We start from the raw sequence: 18,654 nt of genomic DNA, 5'->3' as shown, positions 1-18,654 counted from the left end.
ACTTTTTGTTAGATAAATGATTTATAGGCAAACCAAGCAGATTTCATAGTTCAGAACAGATTTCCTTTAAATTGCTTTTGGTATCACCCACGTATTCATACAGGCCAGCAATGGCTGAAATCACAATGCAGTCAGGAAAAGCAAAAGCTATTCCAGCAGATGTTTGTACTGTGCGTGCACTTCTGCTTATTGCTATTCTGTGTAGCATTGAGAAAGGAAAGTGGCCTTACTGTCAGCTGGATTTGTCCACACTGACAGTGATTTAATCTGGCTAGGCAAGAATGTGGGCACTGCTAATGGTCGGCAGAGCCATGGGAGCTGAGTGCCTTCTGCATTGGAGCTTTTTGCTGCTGCACATCCTCCCCTCAGTACTTCAGGATGCTCCTGCAAAGCACCCACAAATAGTTTAAATAGGGTGTTAATATTTCAGTGTTTTATGTTTCAGTAACATTATTCTGTTTGACGGTCCATCTGCCTAGATGGTTTAAATCTAGTTTGCTACAATTAGTTCACGTAGAACATGATTTGCTTTGTGTGCATCCGTTGTTGTTGCTGGTCATTTCCTGAATATCCACTTCCAATCAAGTTAGATGGATTTTAGATTGCCTTCAGCTGAACTTTTAGGGTACTGGAGGCAACCAGTGCTGGATTGTCCTCTAAATGTTTACATCTTTGTTTTTAAAGAAGACGTGGCATTGTATTTATATTACCACACTTGGAAGGGAAGCAGGCAAAGTTTTTTCAGCTTCTATGTGAGACATCCTAATGCTCATCCTACACATCAACTGCAGGTGTTGACATCAGTGAATGAAACTCAAGCTCAAAAAGAAATGCTTGTGACAAAATGGCACAGCTGATTTGCATATAGTTAGAGATTTATCTGAGATAACAAGTCTCCATGAAAACAAATTATTCTTGAAATACAAGGATCCAAGCGGAAGCAATTAGTGTGAGCATAAAAAATAATTAATCGCTAAAGGCAAAGGGTTGGAAAGATTGTTAACTCTTGTCTTCTGGAGACCACAGCAATCATGTCTTCCCTTTCTCCCAAATCACCGACTTCTCAGTCGTGGTCGGAGAGCTGTGAATACCTGCAAAGTATGGTTCTGTCCTCAACTGAAACTGCTGCTCCAGAAAATTAAGAAGAGGGGAAAAAAATTGAAATCTGACAGATTTTTCACTTGGAAGCTTTGATGTGAACAGGGCTGAGGCAGTCATTCAGCTGGCACATGGGGAGGTTTTGAAGCAAACTGGCTACCAGAAGTTTAGGACTGAGTGCTCTGTTTCAGTAACGTAGAAAACAAATAATACCGAGTCTGTAACAGTGCTAAGTTACAGCTATCACTCACTCAAGCTTTTTGCACACTTTCTTTGATTCTGATCAACCACATAGTGTAACATGAGAGAGGACGAAGGAAAAGAAATGACCAACGTTTGAATGCACAATGAGAAAGAAAGAATAGACGTAGGACCTTAAAATCAGGGCAATCAGCCAAAGAGCTGCAGAGGCATAATGCTTAAATCCAAGTGTGCTCACAATGCAAAGTAGCTTGGCAGAAGGAAATCCCAGACAAACTGCCAGGGATACGAGGTGCTCAGTGAGAGCCCCTGAGCAGCACACTGACCCAGGACTCACGCTGTACCTTTCTGAATTCTATCCTTAACCCTTCAGAACGGACCAGGTCCAGCTTTGTTGCTTACCTGTTTTAACTCTTTGAATGTCTTTGCTAACTAGGCTTATGAATTCTGTCTAGAAAGTCAGATTGGGTGACGGCTGTAGGAATCACATCTTTCTTGTGGCTTGGAGGCAAGCAGTTGGTCACAGGGTGCTGACTTTCTTCACGGTTCTAAACAGCTGTCTGCAGATGTGTTCCCAGTGCTGGGCATCTGTGCTGCAGCTTGCTTCTCATGCAGGTAGGGGCATTCACTCCTGTCTGCTAGGAGAGTGCTTACAGCCATGTAGCATGGAGCAGCTGCTGGGTAATAACCTGCTGTCCTGCCCCTGTAATTTTGGGACAACTTTAATATAAAGTTTATTTATTTAGTTTATCTTAAACTTTATCTATTCGGTGTGATATTTTCTCCTCTTTCAAAACGTGAGCTGAATATTAAATAATATGCTCATTCATTTAACAACTTTGTATTTTGACAGAGTGCATCAGGAGATTTGATGATTAGAAACATCCAGCTGAAACACAGTGGAAAATACGTTTGTATGGTGAAGACAGAAGTAGACAGTGTGGCATCTGCAGCTGACCTTATAGTACGAGGTAAATTTCAGCTTCACTTACCATGAATTGTGTTTTCTTAACGCTGTGTGCTGTCGATTGCAGAAACAGTTTATGGTGTAGATTACAAAACCTGTTCATCTATGACTTGAATTACGTGATTCTGCATTGAAGTTAGGCTCAGTTTTGGATGAAACTTGCTTTTTCAAAAAAAAAAAAGAAAAATTGAAGAATATAATAAATGATGACATAATATCTTTTCTTATGACACTCCTTCAAGCCACTGATGAGTGGAGTTCAGTACTGACAACTGTGATGTTGTTGTTGTTGTGTCTGCTAAATGGTGACTTCATGGTCCAGCATCCTTCCTGGGAAATGGGCATCTGCTGCCAAAGTGTTTGAAGGGTTTTGGCCTGGAGACACACAGGAATTCAAATTATATAACGCAGGGTTATTTCTTTATTTCCTTTTTTTTTTTTCCTGAGCAGGATTGCTTGCAGAGCTAAGCATGAACTATAGCTTCCATTGTTGATGATTACATTTACAGCAAAAGAAAAGCAGTAATCCAGAAATCAACATGATGCAATCAAGATTTATTCAATGTATTTCAAAATATACCAGGTGTTTTATAATTCCTTTGTACTGTTAGTTATATCACCTGTTTGCTGGTGCAGATAAGACAGAAACAGCATTTTTGCTAGGCTGCCCAGAGTCAGGATTTTTCCAGAATGCAGCAGAACATTTGCCTGATGGAATTGTTGCTCGTGGTGCTGGTCAGATGTTCTGATGAAGAATTGCTGCAGTGCTTCATACACTAAAACAGCTGTAGATAACAAGTAGGCAGACTACAGAGATACATTAATAGATTAAAAGAGGACATCAAGGACCAGCGTAAAAGATAATGTGGAATGGAAAGAGGAATCGTGGTGAACAAAGGTTGGTGAACTAAACCTGTAATGTGTGTAGTAGTTCAGGGTTCCTATTTCAGAATTACTTTATCAGATGCAAGTATAATTAACGTTAATAAATATTTATCCTCATCTAAACGTTTTCTTCTTCCCTTAATAGAATGGGAATCCTTACTGCAGTATTAGTGATTACCAGGGTACTGGCTTTACTAAACACCTAAACACCAGCTATATTTCAATCTTTTCCTAGGCTCTCCTGGGCCCCCTGAACACGTGAGAGTGGATGAAATAACTGATACTACAGCTCAGATCTCCTGGCAAGAAGGCACAGACAATCACAGCCCAGTGACTGCTTACACTGTACAAGCAAGAACACCTTTTTCAGTTGGCTGGCAGCGAGTTACCACAGGTAATGCACATTTCTTGTTACAGGTTCTGTTGAAATATGCTTGGCCAGGATACATCAGGTTCTTAATTCATTTTTCTTTTTTTATTAATAGTTCCAGATGTGATTGATGGAAATACATTCACAACCACAGTGGTGGATTTAAATCCTTGGGTGGAATATGAATTTCGTGTAGTTGCCAGTAACAAAATAGGAGGTGGAGAACCTAGTTTACCCTCAGAAAAAGTAAGAACTGAAGAGGCAGGTTAGTGGGTTCTTCTATTTGTCTTTAATTCAGCATCTTGAATATATTAAAAAAAAAAAATCACGTATTTAGCTCATTTCAATTAAACTTGGAATTTTCATGAAAAGTAAAAGTCTGTAACTAGTTTGTTAATGAGTATTCGTGTTTAGCTTTGGGACAGTTTATTTCCACATATCCAAATATATTTCAGCTGTTTTTAGCATGGCAAACTCTGTTTAGTCAGTGCTGCACAGTCTGAAGATGTTAATGAATGGGGAAGAGGTGAATTTTGACAGTTTTCTGCTCAGAAAGACTTGATTGAAATCCAAGATGTTACTTGGATAAGTTAGCCCTGTTGAAAACTTGAAGCATGCCACTGATTTTTAGATGCTCATAAACATTTAAAGCAGAGCATACAGGGTTCCATCTGTGGGGTTCTGCAAATGCTCAAAAAAAACCCTGTCTGCCCCATGCAGGTTCTAAAGCACTTGTCTCAACTGGCAGAAGAAATAGGAAAACTAGAGAGCTAGCTCCAGAGAATGAGGTTAACTTGTGGTATCATCTCATCTATTTACACGGCGTAGACAGCTGTACGTTTCTTTTTCACAGTTCCTGAAATTCCCCCAGCTGAAGTCAGTGGGGGAGGCGGCAGCAGGTCTGAACTGGTCATAACATGGGATGTAAGTTTTCTGGCAAGCAGTTTTCTTCAGAGAATGGTTGTTTTCATTGAAACGCTTCTTTAAAGATGAATTTTCCTGGCTGCAGCAGCTTCTCATCTAGGATGTATATGTGCTCGGTAACATTCTGTAATGTGAGCTATGCACGTTTGCCTTCCCTCTTTAACTTGCTACTGCTAGACTCCAATCAGTAAGAAATTCAGTTAGCTTGTCTAACATGATTACTTATGCTCTCAAACAGTTGTCAAGGCAGAAGGGGGCGGGGAGGGATGGGAAATGGAAGGGTTGGTTGTTGCTCAAAGGTTAAGCCAGTGTTTCGCAGATCAGTGCAGCTTTCCAGTTTGTACTTTCCTACCATTAACTCTCCATGTAGGTGCTAACAGATCAGATGCTACTTTAAATAATGTGTCCTATTCTTAATGAGTTGAGAAATGTTACCACGCTATTTCTTACTGATGTTAGCAACTCTATGTTGTTACTTAATCAGATCACATCAGGGGAAGGTACAGATACTGTGCAAAGATAGTACTTTGGTAATTATTTATGTACTATGAATTGTGACCAGAAATTGAAGATATCTTTACTGAAGTGTCTTAAAGCAGTGTACTTACTGGAGAACAAGACATGTTCTGGGGAGTTGCTCTTTTCTTGATGTGCAGATAGTTTCAAAAGAAAGCATTTCATTCTACTGTACCAGACTTTATTTGTTCATGCAGTGATCCCAGATGCAGATCAGAACCAGTTTACAGTCGCATGCATTACATTCACAGCGATGCTTTCTTCCTTCAAAGCTTTTCCAGTATGGTTTGTAACATCATGGGCTTCTGTCACTGATTGCTTTTCTCACAGCCCATCCCTGAGGAGTTGCAAAATGGAGAAGGATTTGGGTACGTCGTCGCTTTTCGCCCCTTTGGCACCACAACATGGATACAGACTGTAGTCACCTCTCCTGACACGCCCAGATACGTCTTTAGGAATGAAAGCATCTTGCCATTTTCACCATATGAAGTCAAAGTTGGTGTCTATAACAATAAAGGAGAAGGGCCATTCAGTTCAGTAACCACCGTTTTTTCAGCTGAAGAAGGTATGTGATTTTCTCCATATATTTAATAAGAAATTGAGATGTTTTATCAAAGAATATAGCAGCAGTTGATAAAACTGAGGTCAACTTGAACATGAACATATTTATTTGCACCATCACCTATGCTGCTCATCTCTCCAGTGCTGATTTCCAATTGCAGAGCCTACTGTAGCCCCCTCTGGTGTGTCTGTGACAAGCCTGTCCTCCTCTGTCATCGAAGTCTCCTGGAAAGCCATTCCCTGGAAGATGAGTAGTGGAAGACTACTGGGTTATGAGGTAACATCATTTTAAATGCTCCTCTTGTTCTAAAGTGCCACGATCCAGAATGTCTTTACACACATAGCTCATGCCAGACAAGTCTAACTTGTTTACTTCATAGACGAAGCAGTGATCTTCTTCTGGTTGTCATTTTTTAATTTGAGCAAAATCTAATGTTTCAGTTTTGCTTTTTCTGCAGTCAAAAGGGCAGCAAGCATGAAAGGCAGATGGATGAGCAAATTTCGTTGGAACAGTGTACACATTTTGGAAACTTTAATATATTTCTACCTTTTTCAGCTGAGAGATATGCACCTGAAGGAGTCAAATGCAATGGTGTTGCAGGGAATTGACTGTTTATCCAACATTTTAAGTAGCTTTGTTTTATATCTACTAGGTGAGGTACTGGAATAACGGAGGAAAAGAAGAATCTTCAAACAGAGTTAAAGCTGCAGGGAATGAAACTTCAATAAGAATAACAGGTTTGAAGAGCAACTTAGCATACTACACAGCTGTCCGTGCCTACAACAGTGCTGGAGCAGGTCCCTTCAGTGCCACGGTGAATGCTACCACAAAAAAGACACGTAAGTATCACAGATATAAAGTGGGGAGGGACATGATGGTGTGTGTGAGCATTTGCAGGCAAGTGAGGAATAGACACATTAGTGGGAATCACAATGCACATAAGTGACCTAAATCTTCATACAGAATAGAAGAGCTGGGCAACTAAATCAAGCATAGATCCTCAAGTTTTTGCCCTCTGCTATTTTAGCAAAATGAGTACTTAAAACTCAGCCATACCTTGGGAGCTGAGGTAAGATCATTTCTGCATAAAAACTTTATTATTCTTTTAGTGACTTAAGAAATGTAGAAAGAAAAAATTCTGTTACTTGGAAGGAAAAATAGTGACTGACTTACTGAATTTCTCAGGGTTTTAGAACATCTTTAAGTTCTCCAGGGCATGGCATTTGAATGATCCTCACACAATTCATGCAAAATAATCATTCATGTCCATTGTTCTCCCCTAATCAAGTTACACAAGAGGCCCCTTTCCTATTATAAAAAGGAGAAATTAAGTTGGAGAACAGATTGTCAAAGACTGCAGTAATTCTTCTACAAATGGAAAATATATTTAATGTGCTCTTGCTTTGTAATACAACTCAAAATCAGGGTAATCAGTTTTGAAGTATTTCTTCCAGATTCACAAGAACGCACAATTATATCTAATATAAAAGGTCATCCTCCCCGGAACAGTCATTCATGTCCTTCTGCTGAAAGGAGTTGTATCATCAATATTATGAAACCATAATTTCACAATAACTTCATGTGCAGAAACAAGCATCACTCACTAGCACAGATGACCTAACTCAATTTATATTTACTGGGGTTTAAATACATTAATTACATTACACAATAACTTACAATTGCTGTGAAGACCTCATAGTCTACAACTTGTATCTGACACGAGTTGTTTTCCTAAATTAGTCTTAAACATTTTGTTGTATAAAAGTGCAGTTAATTGTGGAGGTTTTGCCTGAGTTTACAAGGTGAGATGTTGTTATTGTTTAATATTCAGGAGGTCTTACAACAAACTGTTCTGTCTGTCAGCTGAAATTAAGAGAAATGTTAGTGTGTGTGACTAACTTTAAGATCTAATGAGTCCTAGAGAAATCTGTGTAGCTATTTGCACACTTCATACTGGACATAATAGTTTGATGTTATCTATTGCAAATTTGAAGATTATTGGACGTTTGGGTAGCTGAAGCAAAGTAGAGCCTTTTGAATCATTTCTGTAAGTCTGGTGGGTAGGTGGAGGTTTACAGTTTCTATGTAATTATTCTTCATTTTTTTAGATGACGTTAATATTTTGTTTTGGATTTAAGAGAGTGACTCATTTCTCTCAAATTCAGCTTTAATATCTGAGTGTGTAAACTGTATCTGCTATAATACTCAAATCTCAGGAAAAAAAAATTTACATTTACAGAAATTAGTTACTGGTGCATCAGGTTGAATCCTATTTAGTATATAGAACAAGGCAAATACTGCAAAAGAATAAATCTTTGAATAGTTGTTAGACTTCAGTTATTTTATATCTTAGCCTCACATTTTGTGTCCACACAGCGCTGTGCTCTATAATCAGGTGCTTTATGATCTGACTGCTAATGGATCTACCTATGCAAATGAGCTTAAAAATGAAAGGAAGGAAAAACAAAGCCACAAGCATGAGTGCCAGCACGAAGCTGTTAAAGCACTGTTAGCTGTTAATAGTGGATACCTTCAGCATCAAAGCTTTGGAGCAGTCCACCTAAGCAGCAATAGCCTCCACTAGGTGACAGCAACAGTAAATTGTTTTCCTTAACACATTTAGAAATATTTTAATGGCTGAGTGGTTTGCAGCATGATCCACTTTCTGGGAAGTCAAATTGAAGCATCTTGAACAGGTTTGTACTTCACCTTTCCATTGAAGCATACAGCCAGAAGCATACCACTCCCTTTGAAAACAAGTCTCAGGTTGTCCACGAGCACTACCACAAAAACACCCCCAAAAAACCAAAAGATTTGCTTAGCTAAAGCCTATTGATTGTTCCAACTGCTGAAACCATACAGATTGCATTTCAAAATCATGCCTCAAGAGAAGAACAAAAAAATCTCATCACCTGTTATATTTCAGCCATGTTAAAGTAAATCTGCATAGCGCATTCGTTTGAATATTCACTAAGACTAAATTTATTGTGGAGTATTTACTCATTCTTGAAAACATACTACAAATAGGAAATGTCTGTTATCATCATTGGTTTCATTAGAGCATGTTCTAATTGATCACCCGTGTCCTAAGAAATACGCTTTTGTTTGACTGCATTTAATGAAACATCATCAACAGATAATGCAACTTCAGAAATAACATTTATTTGCTATTGTTTTCTTTTCCTTCTGTTTTTCCAATTTATTCGCTGAACCATAAAGTGTACAAATGACGAGGCTGTATTTGACTTGCTTTTACATCCAACATGTAATGACAATCAATTACCTGAACTGTTATTTCCTACTGTGGGATAAATCAGTAATGCCAATTAAATTAAAGTCATGCTTTTATTATGTATTCAAAGCACCCAGTCAGCCACCAGGAAATGTTGTGTGGAACGTTACTGACTCCAGAGTCATCCTCAACTGGGAAGAAGTAAGAGCCATGGAGAATGAGTCTGAGGTGACTGGCTATAAGGTAAGCAAAAAAAAATTAAAAAAAATCAACTATGGGAGAATCTGGAAGCAATACTCCATTCCTTACCTCATCTGTTTGCATCCTCTAAACTTCCTGCCTTGCACATTTCTTAACTGTCTCATTTTTGTACATTAAAATCATATTCAAACTGTGTCTCACAAACCATAGTCCTTTCACCATTAATGGTACACTGATGCTTTCCATTGCTGGCTAAGTAGATTTTTTTAGTAGCAGGCATGAAATTGATATTCTTAAACCTTTTTCTTCTTTCTTCTGTGGGACTTGCTCCCTCTCTTAAAAGTTACATTGCTACATCAATTCCAGAGCTGATCAGTGCACAAACATACAAGTATTTAAATACATCATTTATGCTTATGAGAATTGCTGAGAATGTTCTTAATCAGTGTACAGCTGGAGCCCTCATGTGACACTTACCTGTATAAAAGTTTATCTGAAGATGTGACTATGCATTTTTCTGGGATGTGCTGTCAAGAAATGAATGTTGAAAACTTACCTGGTTTCACAGGAGGTAGCCAAACAAAAGGAATCCAGCGTACAGTTCCAAACTGCATGCTTTGTCTCCCACAACATTCTCAGGATTCTCTACTAAAAACATACCAATAAGCTCCAATTTTGATCCTTCTGGTTAATTTTACCCAAGTAAAGCATTTAGGGGCGTCATCTTTTATCCCTAGAAGCAAGGGCACTGCAGTTAACAGAAAGCTGGTTTGTCAAGCAGAATATCCAACAAACGACATTGAAAGCAGCCGCAGCGCGGGCGTTGTGGAAGGCAGCCAGATGGCTGTGTCCCTCAGAGCTTTTTTCAGCACAGCATGGCATTGGGGAGCGTGGCCCGAGGGTGGCAGCGTGTAGCACAGAGCTGGAAGGTACTGAGAGGCCACTGTCAGTTAGATGGATTCAGGGTGAGGATCCTGGATTGGTGATGGATCATCATGTATGTCATTCCAGTGGCCTTGCATTCTTTGCCCTCCATTACTATTGCCATTACAGTTTCATATTGCATTGGGAACCCCCCGACTTACCTGCTTGTCAAGTTTGTAGAACTCTGCCAGGTGTGTGCACTGGATCTAAGACCAGAAGAGAAGCTGATATTGCTCTTCCTTGAGGCTTTTGACTGAACGCAGCTCCTGGTGTTTAAAACAGGACACTTTCTGTAATTAACAGTAATGACAGACTAATTCAATTAGCACTTGTGGAACATCTTCCATCACAGGCCCACAATTTTCTCATTCTGACTAGTTCTCTCCTTCCCCACACTATGCATTGGCATAATCAGATAATCTAGGTAATGACAGACTCCAAGCTGAGGGATAATCTAAAAAACAGTAAATGATGACAATACTCAACAGTCAGCAGAATATACTATCACAGATTCTGCCATTTCAAATTCAAGTTAGGTATAATACTTTCATCCATGTTCACTTCTTTCACTACTCCTCTCGGTACTGAATGTAATTGTGCTCTGTAATACTAACCAAAAATTAGACCTTTTCTCTCATCGTGCCTTTTTTAACACCAAAATCTTTTATCCAAGAAACATGAATAAAAATTGCATGCCAGCTCCTACTGGAAGAAATATTGCACTATGGGTTTTCTAAAGATGTTCTTTACTTTTGTTGCAGGTTCTGTACAGGACGAGCAGTCAGAACAATATGAATGTGCTGAACACAGACAAAACAACAGCTGAACTTCTGCTCCAGTTTAATGAAGATTACATTATAGAAGTAAAAGCAACAACTGAAGGTGGAGATGGCACTAGCAGTGATCAGATCCTGATTCCCAGACTAGCTAGTATGTTGAACTGCTGTTGTTTTGTCATGTGTTTATGTTCAGTCCTCAACCATGATCACAACCTCCATTGTACCACCTGCAATACAGAGACATGTCTCTGCCTTTGCATTATTAAATGTGCAGCTGACACTAGGCAGTTGTCACAGGTTATCTTTACAGGAATTGAGTCCTTATTGATAGGAGAACAAAAATTGAAAGCGTGTATGTATTATGGTAATAAGGTATTAAAAAGCAATTAGCATGACAAACTTCATTCTACTGAACTGGTAAATTACCATGTAAATTGGTATTAAAAAATATTTTTTTACTTTTTCTCTTTTTTTTGTTATGGTCATCTTGACAGTAAAGACCATTAATATAGCTTAAATATTTTGCAGTGCATTTCTGTGGCTTCAAAATATCTAGTGTTTCTATTTATACATTTTGATTGTTTATCAAAAATAAACAATGAAAGTATAGTTTTTTTGCTTAGTATCTAGTAAGAGTAATGATTAGACACAACAGATAGTCATGCTTTCATTTAATCCTGACCTTTTTCATCTGTCACAGGTATGGATGCAAGAGGCTCTGGTCCATCAACCTTGAATATCTTCAGTCTATCCAGCATTTTACCAACAGTGTTTTCCTTCACTCTTAATTCAGTCTTGTGATGATGCATTTTCATTTGCTAGAAGAAACAAATGATCAATCAGTTATTACAGAAAAGTGCTTTTTTTAAAAAAACAAGCTGCAGTGGTTAATGCATGTTTTTCTTCTGACATGTTTTTAAATTCTTTATATTTCACTGTAGGATGAATTAAAAAATACCATGTAAAGTTTAGCAAATCCTTTAAAAAGGAGTCTGAAATGCCTTAATACTTGAACCAAAGGAGTTTACATATTATGTACTTCAGCTACAATGTAAGAAGAGAGAGTTGAAATGGCACTGTGATCAATTACAAGGAAGAGCTCGGCTCTATGAAAAGCTCAGTTTTTACAGTGACAATGAATTGTTTTGGGTATATTTTACAGTATTATGATAACATCGTTCTACATACGAAAGCTGAGATCAGAGCATGCAGTTTCAGGCAATGGAAAACATGAACTACATTGGCAGTTCTTTAAGACAGTGTCATTGGCTTGCTGCCCTTTACCTGAGTTACTCTAAATCTAGCAAGAAATCAAAGCTAAACGTTAGAGAAGTCGCAGTATCAGCGTTAGTTCTGCACAGTCCTCGTTGGGGTGTCTGAGAGGCAGGGCTTCCACTACTCCTAAGAAATGATCTCAGCCACGCTTCTCTTTTATCCCAGCGTACATCCGTGTACTCTTTCCAGCACTTAACCTTCCTCTTAATCACTTCTAAGGTAATCCTCACATCCTTACCTTATATTCAGTAACCAGATCCTTTATTCGTAACCAACTTCTCCCACCGTCGGGATCATTCTTACTGCCCTTCTCTGAACTCCCGTCAGTGTGTTTCACTAACACAAGTGCCCATTTGTAAGCATTACTGAAATGCAGTTGCACCACAGCCTTATGAAAAGGAACTGTTACCATCTTCCTACCTTGTGGTGTGGTGCTTCCAAATATGCAGCCCGAAATTATCTTGTCTGCCGCACCGCACGCGCTGTAAATTCAATACCACATTCATAATTCTCCTTCCAGCTGCTCTTTAATCAACTCAGACTATTCACCTGGTCCGGCACTCTAATACACCCCATTGCTGTCATCTAATTCTAGTAAGTTTATGGCAATACTATAGTTTATAATTTTAAAAATACATCAAGGTTCTCAAGCTCGCTACAGTGAAATCTATGCTTTCTTTCATAGCAATACCTGAAACCTGGTATATCCGACTTTCCCCGTTGTGAATTTAGACCAGTCAGCCTTTTAGACACATCCATGGTAGAGCAAGTGTTCATGTGACATAAAGCATATCTTAAAGACCTTCATTTTTATCTCACAAGATTATTACAGCACACAAATAGAAGAACCAGGATTAAAGGTATCATGATAACACTATAGAAATACCTTGATATGCATTCAAATAGATCAGCATCACATGCAGATGAAAATAGTGCTAGCTGTTGAAGTAAGCAAGATCTGTATATACTGTAAATATATAGTTATAAATGGCTAGTTGCTTTTCAATGTGGCTAACCAGTGATGTTTTCAGGCACTTGCAAATAGGGGGGAGGGTGGGAGATGGAAAACAGGGGTTACTAGTAAGTATATAGTTCTGTTTCCTGCAACAAAGGGTGAATCTTTCTATTCTTGTTTCACAGAATTCCAGTTCACATTCCTGTATTGCCATTTTCATGCTATTACAGTGTATTATTTAATTTCTAGTTATATATCTCCATGAGATATGTACCGAGTACCTTGTTTCATATTGAAAAGTTTGAAATTTCTCCTTAAACTTCCAGTTGTGTGTGTATCCTATGGTTATCTGTATGCATTTTTCTATTCTAATAAAATATTTATTACATAGAGGGATACAAGACTATTTCAGATATTATTGCATGTCCATACTATATACTTGCACATGGGGATTCACTGCAACTAAAATCCTTGTCTGTATTCCTCAGAACATTTCTGCTACCTGACACTTCATGGCAGGACAGGAGTGGTTTCCTTCTCAGCAGTTCTGCTGCCATTAAAATCCTCACCTGTATACCCAGGCCTGCTTTTACAGAAAGGGAGGCAGGAGGGAGAGGAGGAGTAAGGGCTAGAGCTGCTGAGCTCTGCCTCTGTCCATAGTTCTGCAGCCTGGCAGATGAAAACCCACCTCACTTTCCTTGGCTTGGTTTCCTGTCTACCCAATTAGGCTGCTTCCTCTCCTCAGAGATGAAATAGAATGTAATTATATTAAAGAAGAGTTGGTTCTTTTAAATAATTTATTTAGTATATCACTATTTATCATTAAATTGCATGGTGCGTTTTCCCCTGCAAATTGCCTATTCCTCACATACTGCAGTTTCCCATAAAGCTGGTGACTTTCTAGCACTAAAACCTGCTCAGTGGGAACATGAGCAGAACAGAAACCATATTTTAAGCTTTCAAAGCATGGAATACCTGCCTATTACCTAATCTACATGAAAGGAGCTGATCCAGATGCTGCAGTAAGGGCTAATAATAATCCCAACATGTTTATAAGTATATATGCAATAGCCAAGACCAAAACCATTTTTTCTGAGTAAAGCATGGTTTCTTTTCCAGATCACTGTAGCTAGACACATGGCCTTGCTCTGTATTTCATCCTGTATTCACATTAGCCTTCCTTTAAGATGACCTCTGTTCCTAATCTCATTTCAGTTCAGTTAATATTTAATTGTGATAATAAGACTGACTTAATACTCCAGGGAGAGTCAGGAAAAAAAAAAAAAGTAATTACTGGGAAAATATTGAAGGAAAACATAAAGAGTCATTGAGAGATAACATGAGTTCCCAAAGCCAGCCTACCTCTTGTTGACTTCTCCAGAGCAGTTTCTGTCACTCAGCAAGTTCAGGAATTCAGTCCTAGGGGGAAAAAAAAAAAATAAATCAGATTAAGCAATAATGAAAAAACATGAATAACATCACTTGTGTGAGGTGAGGTTTGCAGTGCTGGGACCTTGCACCAAGCTTACTAACAGTCCTAGTGCAACATCGAGGCTCACTGGAGGCTTTCAAGCAGTTCCCTGGAAACTCAGTTGGATGCTGTTACGGGGACCATGTGGGGTATTCTGGACAACAAACTGTTGTGAAAAGAAGAAAGAATACAAGTGTCTTGCCATTAGCTTGAATACATGCACCAGAGAAAAGGGACCAACTTAGCTTAAGCTGTTCCCAGCTGTGCCTACTGTCCTCCAGCAGCTGTAACCACTTTCATTTGGGAGCCCTTACTGGGACAGCGTGAGCACTGGGGTTTGGAGCCTTGAGGCCATAAGGATTATTTGTTGGGTTGTTTTAGGATGGGGTTTACTCATCTCAGTTACTCACCTTGCACCACTCCGCCTCCAGGAGTTACTTTCTAACTGGTTTCTTGCACCACCCAACTAATTTGTCGGGTTGTTGTTTTTTTTTTCTCCTTCTTTGTTGGCACACATTTACGCACGGGGAATTGACTCCTGTGGCTCTGAAAGCAGTTTCTCAGATGTAGCTGTTCTGTGAATCAAAAAAGCCTTCTTTGGGCAGTTTACTCTGTCAGATATATTGTGAACAGGCAGAATCCCCTCTGAATACAAAATGAGTTAAAAACTAATATCACTTGAGCCCCAAGAAATATTGGAGATCTCCATTTTCTACTTAATTTGCCTTTCACTGGTGGATTGCAGACGTGGGCAGTGCTTGTCAGGTTATATATGTTATATCTTAATAACGGGCAATAAAGCAAGCTGTCCTGCATGAGGGAATGCATTAATCTGACAGCTTTCTGTCTGAAATAAATAACAATGGAGTATTGTGAAAATAAAATGAGTTTGTAAACAGGCACTCTCTCTCTTAGGAAAAACAACCTCCTTGATTGTTTTATGCTAATGCTTTGAACTACTGGAAAGCAATAAAAATGGATACGTTTAGCAGAGATATAACTGAATGTACATGATTGTTCTTTCATCAAGCCTGTTTGATAAAGAGAGACACTACTTGCCTTTAAATCTGATGCATATATAGTGCAAGATGCAAAATGGGGGAGGAAAAAAGTATGCCACTTACCTGTATCTCCAGGTATCAGTTTTACATTCTTAGAGCTTTTTTGTGAAGATCTTTCTTATTTGCTTTCCTGGTACACACACAGCTGAGGTCTTGCTGGGAAGCAGGATGGGCAGCCTGTAAGGAAGGTATAGGCATTTGTCTTTTCCCAAGCTCAAACCTGTTTCAGTGGCCCCAGCAAGAAGGGAAGCTGCCTGCACCCAGCTGAGCCGGTGCCCTTCACCTGTGGGACCATTTCAGAAGTGCTGTTAATGCCTCGCCTTCAACTTGGAAGCCCTTCCTGCAGCCAGCCAAGGCATTTGGCTGCACGTGGAAGTCTCGCTGCTGTCCATGGGATCGGTTGGAATCACACCATCAGGCAGTGCTGGCTGCAGGACAAGGAGATGCACACGGACACTGCTTGGCAGCCCTCCCACAGCACAGCACGTCCCCACCATGCCCTTGGCAGACAATGTCCCCTCCAGGCCACGCTCCGGTCTCTGAGCAGCCACCAGCTGCCAACTCAGCAGGGGTTCTGCTGGGAGCTGCTCCTAACACAGCGGGAGGTGAGAGCAGCAATGTCTCACTCCTGACAGAAAAATGCAGTGATCTCTGGGAGATCTCCTTGTAGGTCACACCTACCACACACGCAGACAGCTGGAGTTTGGGATAACCACAGCCTGTCACTAGTTTTGGATCCGGCGTCATGTTTTCCTCTTCTTGACAGTGGCTGCGTATTCCCTGATCTCTGACTTGCCCTGTGATGCATTAGGTGCATGGAACAGTTCCCCTACCCCAAACTCTGCTATTTCTAAGCAGATTCAAATACCTTTCCTCTTCACCGTACCTTTCATGGGTTCCCTCCTCCATCATTAGCTTACACTCACTCTCATTCACTGTCATGTTACAGTGTATGCCACGACACTCCTTATAACTCAAACGAGTTTATACATTTAATATATTCTCTTGAGCTTCTTGCTGACAGTTTTTTTTTTAGGTCAGTAAGTATCTTCATACCTTTGAATGTCTCTACTTTATGTTTTAATGGACAAATAGTGGAGATACACCAGTAACTCTGGGAACATGAGCATTACGGAGCATTACTAGGACACTTTCTTTCCTGTGCACCTCAGATTATTTTCTTACCCTTTAAGAACATAATTAGTCCCTTGAGGTCTGGACCATGCCTGTTGTCTGTGCTGTGCAGTCTTCATGCTACTCAGCGATTAATTCCCCTCCGGATGGCAGAACGTCACGGCACTGCAAGTGCTGAAAAAGGAAGAATAAAAAACATCCCATTAGCCTATGGAGAGGATGCAACCTCGAGATGTTCACTAATTCAGCCGATGATAATTTAAAGTCAAAGCAATTCCTAGGAAGGGGGGACAAACCAGAGCCATCCATCAGCAAAGAGCCCCTTCAAGAGGGGTCACATCCTCCCCAGTTTGGGAAGTGGAAACCTCAGCGACTGCCCTGCTGCAGGGCCCAGCTCTGCACAGCCAGAGAGTGCTTCCAGCACACAAGTGGGCTTATTTCAGGCACCGTGCACCAGCTGCTCTGCAGCTCTCAGTGGAAGCACAGATTGATTTTTGCTATCTCCAAGGAAAGTGAATTCTCCCTTGAGACCAAAGCACCTGGGTGTGCCCGCTGTGCCATTAATGGAGCAGGCAGAGAGGCCTTTGGTGGCACTGCTCTCTCCGATGATTTCTGTTCTGGGGATCTTTCTGTGCTGCAACACGAGCAGTGACCTGTTCCATCAGCTGAAGGCATAAAAGGAAACGAGGCAGAGAAAATAAGGGAAAGCCCTCTCTTTCATGTCTTATATGATACAAACACTAAATCATTTTCCCAAGGGAGGACCTGTAAAGGAGTCTATCCAAAAGGATGTATGTTTAACAAGAATCTCTCTCATTAGCAATCCAAGAAGGGCCACAGTTAAAGCAGACGAATTATTTAGTTTTTGTCTCGTTTCCTAACATTGCCACTGAACTGAGGCATTTAAAGTTACCGTTGTCACAACACTAATTTATCTATTTGAACACTGGAGCTCTCTGGTGATTGAACGAGTTCTGCAGCAAGAACAGATTATTTCACCACCCGCATCTATCTGACTTTCATCGTTTTATGGATATCGGAGAGAAACCGACTACAATGAGAGAAAGCACAGCTTTCAGTGCCTTGATAGCAGTTTCATTGAGACAGAGGAAAACACTTTTGCAGCCAAAACCTTCTGCTCATGTATGGAAAACCAATGTCCTGAGCATTCGTGTTGCCTTGGAAACATGAAATATAAATACTACTAATAATTATTTTCAAGCAACCACAGTATCCAGCGCTGGGGGCCTGATCCGAGTTTCTCTGATCCACCCTTCGAACTGAAGGAAATAGCAAAGAACAACAAATCTCAGCCAAGTTCCACTTGCGCTTGAGTTTCCAGAAGAGCTACCATAAGTTTTTCATGGGATCCCCACAAACAACAGGACAGCCGTGGCTCCCTTCACTCACAAGACAACACCTGTGTGCCCAGGGCCTGGCCTGCAGCACGGGGCCATCAGTGGGAGCGTGGGACACGACCACCCCAGGCTGCAGCAGAGGGGCTGCTTCCACCACCGTGCTACAAGAATGTGGCAGTGCTATTTTTACACTTGGTCCCAAACTATTTCAAGCAAAGATTTGCTCACTGCAAGACTTCCTCGAGTTAGCCATTCATTTCTAAAGAGCTGTTCATAGCCGTGATTCTGAGTTTTCTTTCTCCAGTCTTCCTCAGGAACGACACTACTGCCAAACTCTACAAATCTCTTCTGGCTCCCTCTGAAAGCTGAACTGGCTACAAGACTGGATCAAAGGGGAAAAAAAACCTTTAATCTGGAGGCACAGCAGTATTTACATAACACAAGATAAGCTCAAACTCTTCATATCTAGCATATAGACATGCTTAAGAGAAGCATATTAAAATAGGCCATTTTAAATTTGATTTGGGGTGGGGGTGGGGGGAGACTTTTATAGCTACTGTAAGAGGAAACAAGGCTGGCAATCGAATCAGCACTGCTTGCAAGGCATTTAAGTGAAAAGCTCAGCATTTTCAGGATTTCCTGCCTGAAGGAGAACAATCTTCTGGAGTCATTTTCACACACAGGAGGAAAAGAGGACACAGAATCCTACTGCAGCCTGGGGCTAATTCTTCCTCAGAGCTG

General features: G+C 40.2%; 1 protein-coding gene and 1 long non-coding RNA gene across 2 annotated transcripts in view; one reads left to right on the top strand and one right to left on the bottom strand.

Annotated features, from left to right (window-relative positions):
• LOC100541675 (contactin-3) overlaps positions 1-13,550 on the top strand; it is a 125,764-nt gene extending 112,214 nt beyond the window's left edge. The window contains exons 12-21 of the mRNA XM_010718739.3: positions 2,153-2,270; positions 3,387-3,545; positions 3,637-3,786; positions 4,375-4,445; positions 5,292-5,526; positions 5,684-5,799; positions 6,176-6,362; positions 8,886-8,998; positions 10,642-10,810; positions 11,360-13,550. Coding sequence (XP_010717041.1) covers positions 2,153-2,270; positions 3,387-3,545; positions 3,637-3,786; positions 4,375-4,445; positions 5,292-5,526; positions 5,684-5,799; positions 6,176-6,362; positions 8,886-8,998; positions 10,642-10,810; positions 11,360-11,460 — 1,419 coding nt within the window. The 3' untranslated portion in view covers positions 11,461-13,550. The remainder of the gene's footprint in view (positions 1-2,152; positions 2,271-3,386; positions 3,546-3,636; positions 3,787-4,374; positions 4,446-5,291; positions 5,527-5,683; positions 5,800-6,175; positions 6,363-8,885; positions 8,999-10,641; positions 10,811-11,359) is intronic.
• On the bottom strand, positions 9,008-18,343 carry LOC104913199. The gene is made up of 7 exons (XR_004161340.1): positions 18,142-18,343; positions 16,607-16,729; positions 14,771-15,598; positions 14,252-14,308; positions 11,342-11,477; positions 10,042-10,146; positions 9,008-9,689 (listed from the first exon to the last, which is right to left on the bottom strand). It is a non-coding gene; the product is annotated as an uncharacterized LOC104913199 (long non-coding RNA).
• Between the last annotated feature and the right edge of the window lie 311 nt (positions 18,344-18,654).

The sequence above is a fragment of the Meleagris gallopavo genome, chromosome 14 (genome assembly GCF_000146605.3).
Source record: "Meleagris gallopavo isolate NT-WF06-2002-E0010 breed Aviagen turkey brand Nicholas breeding stock chromosome 14, Turkey_5.1, whole genome shotgun sequence".
Lineage (NCBI taxonomy): Eukaryota > Metazoa > Chordata > Aves > Galliformes > Phasianidae > Meleagris > Meleagris gallopavo.
Note: the sequence above shows the minus strand (reverse complement) of the source record. Positions and strands in the feature narration are given on the sequence as shown.